Source organism: Saccostrea echinata, unplaced genomic scaffold, assembly GCF_033153115.1.
Source record: "Saccostrea echinata isolate AGI-Se365-2 ecotype Australia unplaced genomic scaffold, CSIRO_AGI_Sech_v1 ptg000014l, whole genome shotgun sequence".
Taxonomy (NCBI): domain Eukaryota; kingdom Metazoa; phylum Mollusca; class Bivalvia; order Ostreida; family Ostreidae; genus Saccostrea; species Saccostrea echinata.
Window position 1 is genome coordinate 17,604,216 of NW_026889763.1, and position 17,701 is coordinate 17,621,916.

At 32.5% G+C, this 17,701-nt stretch overlaps 3 protein-coding genes across 3 annotated transcripts in view; 2 read left to right on the forward strand and 1 right to left on the reverse strand.

The window, feature by feature from the left end:
* LOC133186872 (sulfotransferase 1B1-like) overlaps positions 1-17,701 on the forward strand; it is a 492,412-nt gene that overhangs the window by 131,385 nt on the left and 343,326 nt on the right. The gene's annotated exons all lie outside the window — the stretch shown is intronic.
* LOC133186862 (cysteine--tRNA ligase, cytoplasmic-like) overlaps positions 111-17,701 on the forward strand; it is a 70,735-nt gene continuing 53,144 nt past the window's right edge. The window contains exons 1-3 of the mRNA XM_061322228.1: positions 111-131; positions 1,959-2,114; positions 2,434-2,525. Coding sequence (XP_061178212.1) covers positions 1,970-2,114; positions 2,434-2,525 — 237 coding nt within the window. The 5' untranslated portion in view covers positions 111-131; positions 1,959-1,969. The remainder of the gene's footprint in view (positions 132-1,958; positions 2,115-2,433; positions 2,526-17,701) is intronic.
* LOC133186864 (uncharacterized) overlaps positions 5,194-17,701 on the reverse strand; it is a 51,780-nt gene continuing 39,272 nt past the window's right edge. The window contains exons 3-7 of the mRNA XM_061322233.1: positions 15,281-15,378; positions 11,143-11,260; positions 10,094-10,270; positions 7,750-7,928; positions 5,194-7,633 (exon numbers count right to left, since the gene is read on the reverse strand). Of these exons, the coding sequence (XP_061178217.1) occupies positions 7,271-7,633; positions 7,750-7,928; positions 10,094-10,270; positions 11,143-11,260; positions 15,281-15,378 (935 nt within the window). The 3' untranslated portion in view covers positions 5,194-7,270. The remainder of the gene's footprint in view (positions 7,634-7,749; positions 7,929-10,093; positions 10,271-11,142; positions 11,261-15,280; positions 15,379-17,701) is intronic.

A 17,701-nucleotide genomic window follows, 5' to 3' on the forward strand; every position in this document is an offset into this window, starting at 1 on the left:
ATGAAGAGACGTGATAATTAAAAAGAATCGGAACATAGCTTAATACACGCGTCAAACAAACCGGAAGTCGTTGGTCCATGTGTTTTATCACATTTTCTTGCATCACCATACCAAATCAAATACATGAAGCGGTAAGGCTTTTGTCCCAAACACGATCTTCAATCACACTTATGTTCGTTTCAGTTGAAGGGTTGATTGTTTTGTCAAATTATGAAGTCTGTTTATGTCTAAATATAGGTCCTTTTTGAGTGAAGACATTAGCAGAATAGTTTCACTTTCTGTTCCCACAAAGACTCACTTATTAGTGATTTTCTTTCAGAATATTTAATAGTGTATAATATTTATAATGTCGGTCATCTCAAGGAAAAGTTGTTAAAGTCCATCTCTTACTTGGTGACATATTAGTGTTGTTAAAACACTTGATTGAATAGTTTATGTCTGAAATATGGCAAGTGTTAAAGTAACAGTGTCTATGCATTAATTTATAGTCCAAGTTCTTAATATAGGATGTTTAATAAATGCACATATTGAATGTATTGTAAGGTATGGTATAAGTTGTCCTTTTTAAAAGCTTTAGTCTAATGGTTATAACTTTTAAACTTGCTAATTAATTGAAGGAATACAGACTATATCATAAAATAACATATATTTTGTAAAGCCATGTAGATTAAGATATATATTTAGGACAGCAGCATTTATATTTGTGAAAAATTATTTATTTCTTATTAGTATATTTTTTCACTCAAAAGAAAAAGAATCCTGAAGATATATATTTGGTGAACTTATTATATATAGTCCATAGATCTCCAGTACTGGGGTTAAAACAAAACAACATTAGACACTTGATCCTTAATTTAAATGCCCTTGTTTTTAAGTACAACTAATTAAATGCACTTTACTTTCTGTTTACCATATCTAGCATTGGTTATGGAATTAAAGCCAAATCAGCTCCTTTTCCCATGACTTGTGTGTTTTCCATGTTTTACTTTCATTTTCTATGTACGTGTATTATGATACATTGTTGCATCATGTCTACAGTCTTCCTAGAAATATATTGATGTCAGTCACAATTATATTCTTTAAGTATAAATTGGAACTCCCTAAGCCATTTAAATCAGTAGTTCTCTTAACAGATCTTGGTGGGTTTTACTTGGAAAGGGAAACATTATTGTAGAATTTTTTCTGTATACTGCTGTTTTAAGTGCTGGAGGAAATTTTTAATATATTCAGGTAGATTATAATTCTTTTATTTATTTTAAACAAGATTTTTTTCTGTACACTACTCTTTCTTGAGAAAATTTTAATATTCATGTAGGTTGTGATTCTTTATATTTATTTTAAACAAGAAAGAGCTGCAAATTTAAGTGATTGTATCAATTTATACACTAAATGTATATAGTATTTCAGGAATAAAGAAATTAAAAAAAAAAAGATGTATATAATATTTAGCAATATATATGGTCAATCAACAAAAGGATGTTAAGTTTTACAAGTACCATTAAAATATTTTTTTATAAATACATTCTGATTGAAATCAAATGTCATTCATATGCCTTGCTAATTCACTTAGAAATTGTGATAAATTTAATTTAATATTCAATACAGATTGTTAAAAAAATTCTTTTTAAATAATGTGCTAGCTGACATTGACATAATTTATGATTGCAGAGTGCATGGTTATGTATTTTCATTCAATTTTGACTGGAGGTAATGCTTCCATTTTAATGTGCCAAAGAGCTGATGCTTCAGGTGTCCATTAGTCCCCTCCCCCTCCCCAATAAACAAATTAAAAGTAGAGACTTCAGATGTATATGTACTGTAGTTCTGAGAGTAGGTAGAATTTGATTATCACAGAGTTAAGGTCATAGAATACTCTATTCCTGTATATAATATGTTTTGGTATACTGTAAAGAAGATATATAGATGATTGTACATATAATCATTGTTTTTCTTTCCAGAATGGCACTGAATGGCCATTATTAGATCATTGTTTGGTGTATTATTAAGAACATCAGTTGTTACTGAGGACGTCCTGACTTATTCGCGATTGACCCACCATACAGTTTCTTACTTTACTTCAACCAATCGGAGAGGAAAACAGAATAATATGACTTGTGAGTATACATGATTCAAAAGATGGAACAAAAACTGCAGTTTGGAAATTTTATCAATCAGAAATGATAGGGAAAAAAGATAAAAATATCAGTCTTTGTTATTTTTCTTTGTCAAAATCTGTACTAGTTTTATTAAACACTGTATTTACCGGGGGTATATTATATGTACTTTAATCACCTGAAGATTTGTTAATCTTGTGGTAATTTCAAGTGTTTTTTTTTCTCCATATTTTTAAGCTTTTTTCAGCAAATGTAATACATGTATTATGCACAGTTCTATATGCAATATCCTTAAAAATGCTTCAATCTATTTTTTCAGCCAAATCTAAGAAAGTTCAGCCCCCATGGAAGGTACCTGAGGGAACTGAGGTCCCCAGACTGAAGCTTTATAACAGTCTGACAAGACAGAAGGTTTGTACGCTATACCAACACTAAAGACAATCTTAACATTGATCAACAGCAGGGTCACACATGGGCTGAACCAGACTTCTGACTGAAGATATGTTTATTTATTTTTTTCTAGCATGAATTCATGCTTTAGTTAATAAGTCTCAAAAAAGGAAAAAAAGAAAAAGGGTTGAGACATGTTGTTGAGCCATTTCTGTCGTGGCACACAGAACTGGACAACCAACATGTTGAGACTGAGGAAATTAAAAGTGTATACGCCCATGCTGTGACAGTTTACTCTGTACTTTTTATTTTCTGTACCTGTACATGTATAACTAGATCCAGGTTAATAAGCAGGTGGAGACAGGTAAGTAATTTGTGTTTAGATTCCCTGAAGACATCAGACTTTGAGGAAGCTGTACATGTATTCTGGTTCTAAAGGAGTTGCTTGGATCCCTCCATTATGTCAGCAATACCAAAAGGAAATTATGACTATTGTATCAAGACAAAGAAAAGATTCCAAGCCATTGAGGAGTATCCAAGTTTTCCATCAGCCAGGTATGAAATTATTACTGTGTAATGTGTACACCTAGGAGTTTGTTAACATGCTATTTATGAAACAAGCTTTACCACAAAAAAGGTACATGTATCTTTTAACTATATAAGATTATTTTCACTCTGATCAACTCTTTTATAAATCAGGATTGACCATATTTAAACTACTGAAGTGAAAAAGTTTAGTTTTTAACTACATGAATAATGATGTTTTGCATGTACATTGTATTCAACTGCTGTATGGGGTTTGAGGAATTTGTTTTACAACTTAGTATTTACATGTACATTTAACTATTTTAACATCAAGTGAAATTTAGCTCACCTAGACAAAGTGCAAATGAGCTTATGCTATAGCCCCCACTATGGTGTTCCAGTTACAATTTTGGCAGAAAGTCCTTCCCAAGTAACTCAAGCCTTAACTGAACCAAACTTTCATGGATAATGCATCCAGGGATGCACTCTACCAGACATGCTTCAGATGCTGCATCTGACGTACTTTTTTTTTTATGGATGATTGACAGGTACAAGTTTTTGTTGCAGTCCATTCCAAAGTAATTATAAGCCTACCTGGACAAAGCTTGCTTAGGTGTTGCATCTGGGTGCATACTAGGGGTGTAACAATACCAATATACTGATATACTGTGCAAAGCACAAAAAAATTATACTGTATCACGGAACAAAAACTGCATACCTATGTATCAGGATAAATAACATTTTAAGATAATAAATTTAACATTTTAATTTATGCTATTTCTTTTTAGTTTTACTTAATAAAAGTGATTTTCCTTATTTATTTATTTTACGCTGTTTTTATTGTGGTCAGAGCTTATTAAACATTATATAATGTTTTTAATGTGAACTAAAGAAATAATCTACAATTTTTATCCTTTCACATTGTGTTAAAGAATTTCTCATTTCAGAATAAAGACACACAAATTAAAAATTTTATTAAGTGGTATTGTTACACTCCTACTACACTCCTCTAACTATTTTTAGAATTGGTAATGAAAGAAAGAAGTGCAATAAAACAAAATAGTTCCTAGACTTGCAAGCACCAACTTGCTATCAGTATATAAAATAAGTAGGCCAGCTTACATATAGAAGCTTGATATTTATGAAAGAAGAGAAAATTCCATTTTGAAAACCATTTTTGGTTTTGAGATCGCTTTGAAAGGAAAGGAATGGAGTTGGTTGAGGTGTACCCAAATTCCCTACTTTTACTTTCATTTTCAGATGTTTTTGCAAACATGTTTTGCCGGAAAACAGATCTGATGTGCCCTCAAGATTTTAACCATGCAATGAGAGGAAATTGATGAGCTTTCATTTGAGGGATGCCTCATTGTTCAACGAAATTTAGGGATGAAGTTATATGAGAAAATGTTAACACTCTTGCCTATGTTGCCTATAATTAGTGGACTGTATCCATGGATCTAGGTATGCTACCAGAACATTCATTTGGTCAGACTTTGATTTTCTACTCTGCTTGTGCTAGGGTTCATTGTCTATCTGTTAAAGCATCCATGTGGCTTTAATTGGTTCCTGCTACCTCTGCATGTATATTTTTTGATGAGATATATTTGTATAAATTTTATAATGTAGTTCAAGGGGTAAATTTTTGCAGAAAATACTGGTAAATAGCATAAATGTATATCATTACACTGGTTTCCCACATTTTGAAGTTTGTGTGACCCCTTACCTTTGTTCCTTATCAATATTTAGGTTTCTTCACTCAGTTATTTTTTCACTCCTTTGACTGAAAAAGTTCTAGTTTCAACTAAAACCAACCAGCCACGCAGCAATAAGTATACAGTAAAGCATCTTGAGAGAGTTTATCTTGAATTAGCTTTTAAACCAATGTCGATATGGTAAGAGTCAACTAACATCATTCAAGTAGTCAATGTGTGTCTTTATATATGACGTTGAACTCCTCTAAGCTGAGCAGTTAATCAGTACAACCTTCCCTTTTTTGCTTACTTCCACCCACCAAATTCTTGATCCACCATAGATTTTCCCCCAAATTAATCTCGAGGTCCATCAGAGTTTACCTTATTCTTGTTTACATTTAGAGAGATGAACAACAGCAACAAAAATAGATTTCACCTTTTTCCTCTCAGATTGAAGCCAAGAACACAACATCTTGTTAGCGTAAATTTTTTTAATGTTTTTTTTAAGTTAAAATGAACAAAATCTTACATACTTGTAGGATTTCATGTAAGCTTTACTCGTTGAAACACCCATTCAAGTTCAAAATTAATTTACAGGTGATTAAAAAAAGAGGCAATCATTGACGTATCTGATCACATCAGTTTATATCAACAATGTTTGTCTATAATCTCTTGCAATTCAGTAGAAACTCAAAGCACAAGTCACACACACCAATGTTTTTCACCATCTGAATGTCACACACATTTACACGTTATGAGATTCAATAATGTTATCACAAAACATATAAACATTTAGTCTGAGTGGTATATGAGCATATAATGACCTCCTCACTATGTTCAAATGAAGACACACGTGTACTCACTGTAAAGTATTTAACATCTCAACAAATCTCACACACACACACACAAAAACAGACAATATGTACAGGTACATATATAAGGCTTAAGTCTGGGTCTAGGAATTTGCAGAAAGGTGCATTTAAAAGTGAAAGTAAGCACATCAAGATCGTATTTGCATTTACAAATTACATGTAAACAAAAAAATATATATATTACTAAAGTTTGAAAATGAAGTATATGGAATGAAGTTAAAGATAGGAGACAGGGAATTTAAACAAAGGGAATGAAATTTAAAGTAGAGACTAATGATTTTGTTATAGAATCATGATGATTGTTTAAGAATGCACCAAATTAAATTCCCTCTTATCAAAGAAATCGTACTTTGAATTAAATCTTCATATTTTTACAACTGTACAGGAACATTATAGAAAAGAACAACAGACATTAAAGGAGAATCAGACATTTGAGATAAACTTTATATGTGCTGCAAGGCAGAACATCACTAATGGTAAGTAAAAATGTACTCATATATTGAGGATATTGTCTGGGCACCTGCTTCTATTAAGTTTCCCTAGAAAAAATAAAATACATGCAGTAGGAAAGAATGACCCCAGAAAATATATCTAAAGTTATATTTTCTAAATTAAAAAATTAAAAAAAGAAAATGAAAAAAGCTTGTACAAAATTTGCTGTGAAGTTTTTGCAGAGCTTGCAGTGCTGTTTGTGGAGGTAAGGGTTATTCCCCTTAGCTCAGTAAAGTTCTATGAAAATCTACAAACTAATATCACAGTATTATCATTCATGATATTCTCATGTCATCATTTACATAAAGATGTTACACAGGTTTACAAAAAATTAGAAAAAAACCTCTCACAAATGTAGTAAACATAGAGTAAAATGTACAGCTATGTATGATTTTCTGCCAGTATCGACACCTAAGTTGACCATCCCTATAATAGAAGATTAGTTATCTCATAAATTTTAGTTTCAAGTCAGACACCACTTTTATGGAGATTTAACATTGTCTTAGATTATATTATAATTTAATATATTAGTCAATGTTAGACACTAAACAGCCAAGTGAAAAATTGTGTAAAACTCAAGTTTAAATGAAACAACATAGCTGACAAGTTCCAAGTAAGATTTTCTTCCCGAAAGTTAACGATTTTGAATTATACAAAAGAGCTATATTTAATAGAAAGTCTTTTTTTCTCTAATGTTCAGATAAACTGCCAGTACTTGATCCTTAGTGCATACTTATCAGCCAATAAAGCATTTTACTGTTTATTTTTTAACTTCAGAATCTATATCAGTGATTTAATTGTTCATATTATTAGTCTAAGTTAAATAATATATATTCCTAATGTGTTAAACTGTACTGCTTATTTTTAATTGATTTTGAATGCAAACCTCTGGTTTGGTAAGAATATAAATACAGCTGTAATTAATACCCGGTACACATGAAAATAAGTGAAAAACAATGAATTCAGTTGCTTTATATTCTACCCAGGTTATTCCAAATAGAAATTACAACCTTATAAATATACAAGGGAAATATATTAAGTTCTTCAATAAGAAATCAGATTTGACCCCCAGCAGGTATTTAGCAAATTCTGTGTAACACATTTATATTGAGCAGATTTTATTTTGTGTTTTAAAAATTGGATTGAAAAATAAAATATAAACTCAGATTAAATGTAAATACTTATGCTATACATTTAATACAATAAAATTTGATAAAACTGTCCATAAAATACAAACAAATAAAAACAAGCACACGCTACATGTGTCTTTAGTTGCAGAGTTTATCCCCGAATTCTTTTTGGGCTGAGGAGGTTGAATAATATTGGAGCCTGGATTTTTGCCAAAGTTGACTTTATTGTCAGGATTATCACCACCATTTCTTCTCCTTTCCTCGTATGTTACTGTGGTGGTTTTTTGTGGCACTGGTGTGGCTGACGGGGTACACCGCATGGTAGTCTTGTTGTGGCTCTGAAGCCAAATGTGGATTCCAAACACTCGGAAATTTGGGTTGAGCATGCAAGGTGGTAGTTGATTCACATCAAATATAAACTGTAATAAAACACACATGTATATTCAGTTTGTAGATATTAACATTTACAAAGTGACAATAAAATACTTGATTTGAATCAGTTTGCATTACAATACACTTTTATTTGTTGACTTACATAAAAAGTTTTAGGTTGGAGCTGATACCAGTCCAATATAGAATTAGGGCCTTCATATGGCTGACCCTGGAACGTCCATCCAAACGCTCCCAATTTCCCCTCACTATCGTACATCAGAAATACGGGGTATAGTCTCTCACACTGCATGTCTCGTGAAATATTAAAAAAATAATGGGTACCTGGGGAAAAAAAATATCAACATGAAATAGAATCTCTGTTGCGAATGGTTACATTATTGAATGAGACAAGAGTAGCTTCTGATTAAAGGAATGAGGACACTTTGATTACAGTTTATAGCTGCTGAAAATCTTTTAGACATTGCGTTATCTATTGAAATTTTTAAAAAGAAATTCCTGTTGGATCATTACTAGACGGACATTTCAAATTCCATGAGTAGATGTGATACATCGTATTCTAGGAAGTCTGCTTATAGTAATAAATTTGATGTCAATCTTAATTAATATTAAATTTTTAATTTGATTACAGGTAAAAATGCAGAAAGGAATGATCAAAGCTAAATCTCCTTCTGAAAAAGAGACAAGGTAATTCTCATGCATATTAATTAACCCTCTTCCTTTGATCAGAGTTTTATGCAGGTAGCATGGCATACAAATCTGGAGATAAATGGAATCCCAGAAATTCCAAGGTTCTCCTTCAATAGATACTTTACACTGACAAGATTAGTAGGTAGATAAAACTGATGAGCTTGTGTATCTCATTTGATATATTCATCTACAGAATAGTCTTGTTAAAACTTTAATTTGAGACCTTTTGAAGTTACGAGAATGGATTTGGAATAACACGTATTTAACATGTTTTCCTTTTATGTTGATTTGCATTTACATAAAAAATAAAATCTACACTTGTATCCTTAAACAGACCCGAGTTATTCTCTTTCATTTAATGACAGCAGTCTCCATAAAAATTTCATTTACTGTTACATTAAGCACTAAAACAAAATAAAAGTGCTCTGTAATGTGAATATTAAAAATTAATTGTGCATTTGTTTGAGCCTGCACATGTTACTGGTGGATATCAATATTATTACGAATGTGTCATTATGAGTCAAATCTAAGGTCATTAGTGTATCATGATGGAGAAACAAGGTGAAATCTCCTCTCCTTTGTCATCAGATCTGATCTCTAATCGAGTGGAGACCCTGATCTGCTGGTCCTAACAACTTGTAAACTATAGCGTAAACTCAATCATCATTACTACCGTTTGCTTTGGTTTTATTAAAAGATAATCATCAATAGAAGAATGGGGAATCAATAGCAGACTCCATTGTGAGTTCACTCTAATGAACCCCTGACATTGGATAACTCAGGATTTCTATCAATTAAAATTATCTGCAGTGTGGCTCAAGTATTTCTCTTGAAAATTTAAAAATCAATTTAAAGCTTCTTTAAAAAGTTACCTGCAATTTACTGAGTTACAGAAGTGTGCTTTGGATTTATTATAATCCAATATTATAAAATAAATAAAGCTATAATTTATATTCATTCTCAAAATTTAGTTGAAAAAATTGAATTAATGGGAAGTCTTATTTTTTTACTTGCAGCTTCTTTGATTTCTATCCGAGTCATCGAGAGAGAAGATGACAATTGTCATAGCAACGGTTTCATCTCTCAGAAAGAATACGGTTGATAGCGTTGATGTCATATCTCGGCGTTGATGTCATATCTCGGAAGAAGAAGGATGATTAGAAGATGATCTCAGGTAGCTGCTCACATATTTACCCAAATTATTAATGAGATATACTAATTACTGTAGCACCTCCAGAGACAAAAACAAAAATATTATTCCATACCACCTTAAGCTTACAGTACTTATCTTCTTGGTTTCATTTTTTTTTTTCACTGCATGTTCTACCCAATACTCATAAAATGTTCACAAGCACACATAAAGTTAGATTTATGATGATATGTTGTCGTGCCTGTATTACATACATCGTGCGAGGTGGAAATTATGGGGGATATACGCTGATTATAGCAAGGAGTTGTCTGACAATTAAAAGGGTGACTGTTGATAATGCTCCGAAGAAGGAAAGCTCTGTTACAAGACATCAGCTGGAGTTCAGTAAATAATAAATGAAAAGAAAAACATAAAAATAACCTTGTTTTTTTTTTTGTTTTAAGAATAAGAACCCCCATGCTAGCCTATTTTCGTGACTGGTGAAAGTTCTTTTTTTTCTCATGCTTTACTTAGCAGTTTCTTCTGAGTCCTTTTGAGGAAAGAAAGGAACGCTATTCTTTATTTAGAAGTTGATGATATAGCATTAGGCTATGAGAATTCATAAAATTCTCAAAAGAAAGCAGGTTTATCAGAATGGGAGAATAATTACCCATTGTTGGCAAACAAATGGCTTTCTTCCATAATGAAGAAAGGTTCTTTGCTTCCATCGGAATTTGTTCGTAGTTGCGGATTGGGTCATATCCTGTCTGTAGATACAGTCCCTTTCCTGCAGGCACGTTGCTATGGTGAATGGGACTGCAGAGATGTTGGGGATGCTTGAAGTAAGCTAAAAACAAAGATACAAAATAATGAATATCAAAGAATGGCCTTTGAGAAAAACTTTTGATTGTGTAGGTTTGAATGTTGATTTTCAATTCGTGTACTTGTGATATTATAGGTTTGGTAGATTGTTTACCTGTGATAAAAGGTTTAGTAGATTGTTTACCTGTGATATTGAAGGTTTAGATATCAGGTTGTTTACCTGTGATATTGAAGGTTTAGATATCAGGTTGTTTACCTGTGATATTGAAGGTTTAGATATCAGATTGCTTACCTGTGATATTGAAGGTTTAGATATCATTGTTTACCTATGATATTGATGGTTTAGATATCAGGTTGTTTACCTGTGATAATGAAGGTTTAGATATCAGGTTGTTTACCTGTGATATTGAAGGTTTAGATATCAGATTGTTCACCTGTGATTTTGATGGTTTAGACATCAGGTTGTTTACCTGTGATAATGAAGGTTTAGATATCAGATTGCTTACATGTGATATTGAAGGTTTAGATATCAGATTGTGTACCTTTGATGATGTAATTGTTTACGAGTGTTAGTTTAAGTTTCACAGTATATCCAAATGTAAGTTTGGATGTTAGATTGTGTACCTTTGATGGTGTGATTTTGGATGTTGGATTGTTTACCTGTGATAGTGTAGGTTTGGATGTTGGATTATTTACCTATGATAGTGTAGGTTTGGATGTTGATTGTTTACCTGGAATCGTGTAGGTTTAAATGTTGGATTGTTTACCTGTAATTGTGTAGGTTTGGATGTTGGATTGTTTACCTATGATAGTGTAGGTTTGGATGTTGGATAGTGTAGGTTTGGGTGTTGGTTTGTTTACCTGTAATCGTGTAGGTTTGGATGATGGATTGTTTACCTGTAATCGTGTAGGTTTGGATGTCAGATTTTCCCACTAAAACTGGAGGCATGATTTCGTGAGGTGGTAAATCAATGGTTTTATTCAGGGAGTCGTAGCCTTTCATGTCTGATTGAATCTGTAACAAATTATATCACATTATTGTCAGATTTACCAAGGAGAAATCAAATATTTTATGTCAGTCATCAAATTACACAGCATGCTGAGAAGGCTGTAGGATTTTCAAATTATTTTCTGAAATCATTATTCTGTAGATAAATGTTTTTTTTAGTGGAATTTGATTTGAAGCAAACTGAAAATTAGCTTTGTTATTTTCTACTGAATGAATATAATGTTATTACAACATTTTTATGAGAGCAATAAAAAGAAATGAAGTTATCATAAAATTCTGATAAGCTTTACTCATTTTTTTAAACTTGGAGAGATTCTTTTATGAAAAAAAGTTCTGTATTTAGAGAATGTTTCTTGCATTCTAGGACGGGGGGAGCAAGAATCTTTTCGCCCCAAGAAATTATAAATCTTTGTGGCAGGATTCTATTATATAAATTCATGTTGGTTAAAAAAAAAAAAAAAAAAAGAAACACAATTGTTTAATTTAGTTATGAAAATTCAATCCTAATTATGCTACCACTCAATAATTTGACCTGAAAAAAAAAATCCTGTCTAGATTGAGTTGCCTGGAAGAAAGTTTTTACCTGTCACCTAAGTCTTTGATTTTTCTATAAGTGAAGTTAAAATGACAGATTTTGCATTCTCAGGAGATTTTTTTGTCATCCTCTATGACTGTCATCACATTTATTTGTTTCTGCTTGATATAGATGTGGAGATTAACTTATTTCTATTATACTATGGGGATACAATCTGTGAAGAAGTGATGACAAAACACAGCAGGGCCTAAATCTAAGATAAGACTGGGGACAAAACTTTTTTTCCAACAGAAGAGGTGTTTCATTATCACCTTAAAATATAGGAGAATGAAAAATAGATGAAGTGTCCTTTTGCTGAGATTTTTTGCCAATCATTGTAAGTGGTTTCTAGGTTAATTAGATTGTAAAACTGTTCCTCAGGAATAACAGTAGTACAAACATTTTTCTGAAAATGAAAAAAAGAAACCAGCAAATTTCTCTGAAGACACCAATAGCATCTAAGATGATAGAGGCCATTACTGATAACTGAGTGGAATGCTGCAGTGTCCCTGATTTGTAGCTGGTTGGTGATATATGGAGTACGGCATGTCTCTGGGTCCACACATTACTTACCAGTCCTTGGGTGGTAGAAAAGATAAATGATCATATCAATATAGATGTGTGAGATTTCCAAGCACCTGCTGCCTCAGTGCGTATGCACACAGAAATCTGAACTTTTTTGTTAATAAATAGGCCTTCAATGTCAAGAGATGGTCAAGTGCTATATGCTTCTGGGTAAAACTGATACAGTTATTATGGGTTTATCACAAGCATTCTCCATATCAAATTTACCATTAAAAATCTGCCTAATTCCAGCAACAATAATGAAAGAAGGATTGGTTTTCTTTGTTTTTTCCTCCTGGGTATCAGTGGAAGAATGAGAAATGGTATGACAGAATATTTGTTGGAGATAAAAAATAAAACCTGATGGATGAACTTTGAAATATGGCTGGAGTAAAGGGAGATAATTATGATGTGATAATGGGTGGATTATGAGCTTTCTGGCCCCTTATGTCCATTAGTAGCATTAACCTAGCATTGAGAATTGCCAAATTTGGTGCATATCCACAACTTAAATGAGGCATTCACAGAGCTGATCCATTTTAAGAAGTGTTAATTTGCCATTAAGACGTGTTAATTTTACCCAAGTGTGAGCTTCTTAAAGAGTAAGACGTTTGCTCAGGGTCTCCGAGTAAGACAGAAATGAGAGGAAACAGCAGCTCGACAAATGGCTAATGGTATATTGTAATGGAGACCTTCTCACTAGGCTCCAATAAAAAGTGCCCAGGAGCTGTATAATATCAGGCCATACTGGGAAGTCATCTTTCTAATTAGGGTAATGGATTTGGTAATCATATAGATGATTAGAAGTTCTGCTCCATGTATTTCTATTGTCTGATCACAGGGTGATAGTGTGAGGTCATGTTTGGTCTAAAGACAGGCTGAGGCACAAATTGTGAAAGTGTTTGTTATATATATATATATATATTGTAGTTTTAATTTAAGTATTGGGCAGTGACATAGGAGGTAAACTGAAACTCTGCTGTAGAGAAGTCATTGCTTGAAGTAAATTGCTCAATTTTTTTTATTTATTTATGCAATATTACTAATTAATCCATTTCCAAAGTATATCCAAAATTTACTTCTTTAATAAGGTTAGCATATTTAAATATGCGACAACGAGGTGGAAATACTTCTTGTAAGGAAAAGTGATGATTCTCAAGCCTAAGTTACTTGACACTTAAAAACTAGAATACAGGGTGTTTCTGAAAACATGCAACCATTTACTTTTCTTACTTTGTTGATATGCAAACAGAAACATACAAAAGTTTCATACCAAATTATACTAAAAAGGCATAAGATTTTATTGATAACAAAAATATGGGGAATAAACATCAATTAAATTAGTTATGATGTCATATCTGACATCATTAAAAACAAACAATTACCTAAGAATTTACAAGAAACAATTAGCAGATGTCGAAACTGTTGTATCAAAGCACATCTCAGGTTCTTGCGATTGTGAAGAAAAGGAATGCAGAACTCAAATATACTAATAAATGGGAGTTATAAAGAATTAAACAAAAATGGAATCTAATGGAATGAAAGACTTAGGTTAAGGACTAACATCAAAGGTGGTTCCTAGCACAATGAGAATTATTGGCCCGGCCCATTTTTCTTTCAAAACTCGAAATGGAATGTGTAAATTCCGAAATATACCTGAAATTGTTACACAAGAAATTTCTACCCTTTGCAGAAGAAAACCAATAATGTAGAAATTTCAGCAAAATGAGGCACCCAACATACCTCATAATGTGTTCTGGACTGGATGCCAGTGGATGGCACAAAACTTTTCAAATCCAAAATGTTTGCCTTGACACTCACTTAATGACTTTAACCCCTTAACTTTTATTTCCGAGGAGATTTGGAGCATACAGTTTATAAAATAGGACTACCTCAAAATGGGCATAAATTAAAGGCTGATTATACAGAAATAGTGTGGTATAGTTTTGAGATATTTCTTGCATCAGATAATTAGATTTAATTATACATCAGAAGGAACACCATTTAAAGTATAGTTAGTAACTAAATATTTTACAACTTCTCTTAATTCTTTTGTATCTCATTATTTATTTGAGGGATTCTTTTCATTTTCTTAAAAATAAATCTTGAAGTTATACTTTCAAAATGATAGGCTGTTGGCTGGTATTGATTGAAATCATAGAGAAATACAATAGTTTGAAATGGTTGCATGTTTTCTGAAACACCCTGTACATGAAGATGTTATAACTCCTGACTTTGTAGATTTATAATTGTTCACTTCAGTATACTTAAAGAGACATTGAACAACAACCAGTTTAGCAGTTCCAGTTAGTGTATTCTTCTGACTTTAACTCAGTGGAAACAGCTAGCCCTAAACCCAAAATATTTGTCTCATCAGTTCTTCACCCAGACTTCGTAAATAATCATCTCTGTCTACGAAACGTGTTCATAAATCAGACTAAACTGGTCCTCTAATAATATGCTGTGGTGGCTTAGTTATGGTTAATTACTGATTGCATGTCTGCTGATCATTTAAGGGTCACATTAGAAATATCTGTTAATATAATTAAATTATGACCAGTGTTACATAAAGCTTCTGGAGATATTGCTAAGCTCGGATGTGACATCATTGCCATTGCATGTTTGCGATGTGCCCCTGCTTTTTCCTTTTTCCATTAACTGACTATTCCTTACCATTGATGTATCATTAAGAGACGATCAATGGAAATCTAATCGAACGTGCAGCCATTGTCAACTAATGATCAGAAAAAAAGTTTTTTGGCGTGGTTCTTGAATGTGTGAGAAGTTTATTTTTGGAATCTCTCAGAAGTATAAATGTGCATTATTTCTTTGTAATGTTATGCCTTCTGAAAGGGAAAGGTGTGAACGCAGCATGTAGAAGTACTTACGATTGCTTGTATTCCTGCCAGATAACCATTTAAATCGTAAATAGGTAACAACTTGGAGTCGTCTTCTAGTCTATACAGAAAGCCATGATAATTATCAGCTGAAAAGGAAAATATAATCAGCATTAAAACCTGTAATGTAATGTCACTTCTAAAATATTACCATCCCATTCAGTGCATTAGCCTTCTGAGCAATGCATAAAGGACATCTTGGTTATCAATAAGCATTATCATCTCTTCTTCTAGCATTGCATAATACTGGCACATGTATTTCTGTTCACTGCGGCCCAATACTTTTACACAATTAAGTCTAGTTTCTCAACATGGTTCATTTTTATGCTAAATCTAAGAAAACAATTTACCCCCTTTCCATTTTCACCCATTTTTGTCCTCTCCTAGATCATTGGTCGATTTTTTGAAACTGGTTTTCAAACAGTTCATCTAGGATGTGTCAAATTTATTATTTTTGAGGGGGGGGGGGGGGGCAGGGATAATCTGAGGAATAGAATTAAGAAATAGTGTTAAAGACATTTGGTTCTTCAACATTAATTCTGTACATTTACATATTTTTGTACACTCTTTCTCTTTGGTACCCTTTTGTAATTTCATTGAATGAAATTGATGATTTTCTGTTATATTATTGCAAAAGCTAGAGGTCAAATGAGAGATTAAATTGAGAGAAGTTGTAACAATGTTGCCCCCCCCCCCCCAATTCAGAGTTAAGGTTCAATTGAGGTGTGAAACGATGAATTGAAGAGCCCATGTACAATTTAATTAACAGGAAATTCAGAGGAAAAATATCAATAGTGGGAGCGATTTGGTCTTGAAGAGTTTTAACTAGGAGAAATTGTGCTTCACAAGTTTAATTTGAATATGAATGCAAATAGTATGTAAATATCAATTGGCCTAATTCAGGTGGGAAAATTTTCTATTATTTATGGTGAAGGTTGCCAGCTTACATATAATCTTAGCTTCTGATTCATTTAGATACTTTACAAAAATGGATGAGATAGAGTTAGCAATATTGATTAATTTGGATAAGTTTGTCCACCACTCTTTATTAGGGAGATGTACATAGGAAGATGATAAGAAGATGTCTCTGGTCATATTTCCATTCTTTGACGTATTGAGGATGTAGATATATTCATACTTCAGACAATGAATTGCCACTTCTCTGGAGCGTCATCTCAGCTCTGATATGTATAGACAAATTGATCTCTGAGGAAATTAGAGTTTTTGTTACTTGTCAGTATTTGATGCAGAATTTGTCTGGTTGAATGCTAATATTTGTTGTGCAAACCTCACAAATGCAATACACATTCCTGGTTTTACTCATTAAGTTTGCAGTATGATATATGACTTAGAAGGTCTGCTTTGAAAGATGATTCTTTAATTATGAAAAACTGCATCATATGAATAGTAAAGAGATTTGTTTCTTCCCATAAACTACAGTTAGTTGTGGAAAATTTAAATAAAATGGATGGAACTCTTACAAAAAATAAAAGTTCTATGGAAATTTCTGCTTTGAAGAGCTGCAATTCATTTCCCAGATATTACAGTAGCAGTCCCTAATACATTTAATTAAAAAGGATATTTTTTCAAACACACTTTTTCTGCAATTTATTTTTGAGATATTGCAGTAACATTCCCTGATACATCTAATCAAAAAAGGATATCTTTTGAAACACATTTCTTTGCACTTTATATACTCATCTGTTTTTAGAAAAAAATATTAGTGAAATGATATACTGAGTAAATTATAATATTATACTTTCATGTAAATTAGTTGAATCTGATTCGTCGAGAAACATTTGTTAAAAAACACTATTACCCCCTGAATGATGAAGCCACGCCCTCCAGGGTAGCAACAGTCAACATTGCTTGACGACGAGTGATATTCCAAAATATAGTGACTGCACAGAATTTATGCGCGCAAGGTTCACTTTTATATGTATTTGTATAAAACATTCAGCATAATAAATTAAATATTGCATGTAGTTGAGTGTAACGTTGAAAATTTTCACCCCTCGAAAACCACTGTCAACCTCGGCTGCGCCTCGGTTGACAATGGTTTTCTTGGGGTGAAAATTTTCAATGTTACACTCAACTACATGCAATATTTATATAATAATTTTATTTTGTTTGTATTCTAGCCTCTGATTGGTTAATATCCAAAAAGGAACAAATTATTTCTGTATAACCTGGTTTGGTATGGGGACACATCCCCCTGACAACCAGCTGAATCATCCGTATCCATACAATCCTCTCATTTCCAATCCTCGGGATTCATGGAAAATTCCAGATTTAATAAATGTACCTTTAATTTCAAACAATAATTCGATCTCACCACATGTAACCAAACAACATGGCTGCTAGGCCTATGTATCAGTTTTTACCTCCCCTCGATTCCCATCACTTCCGTTA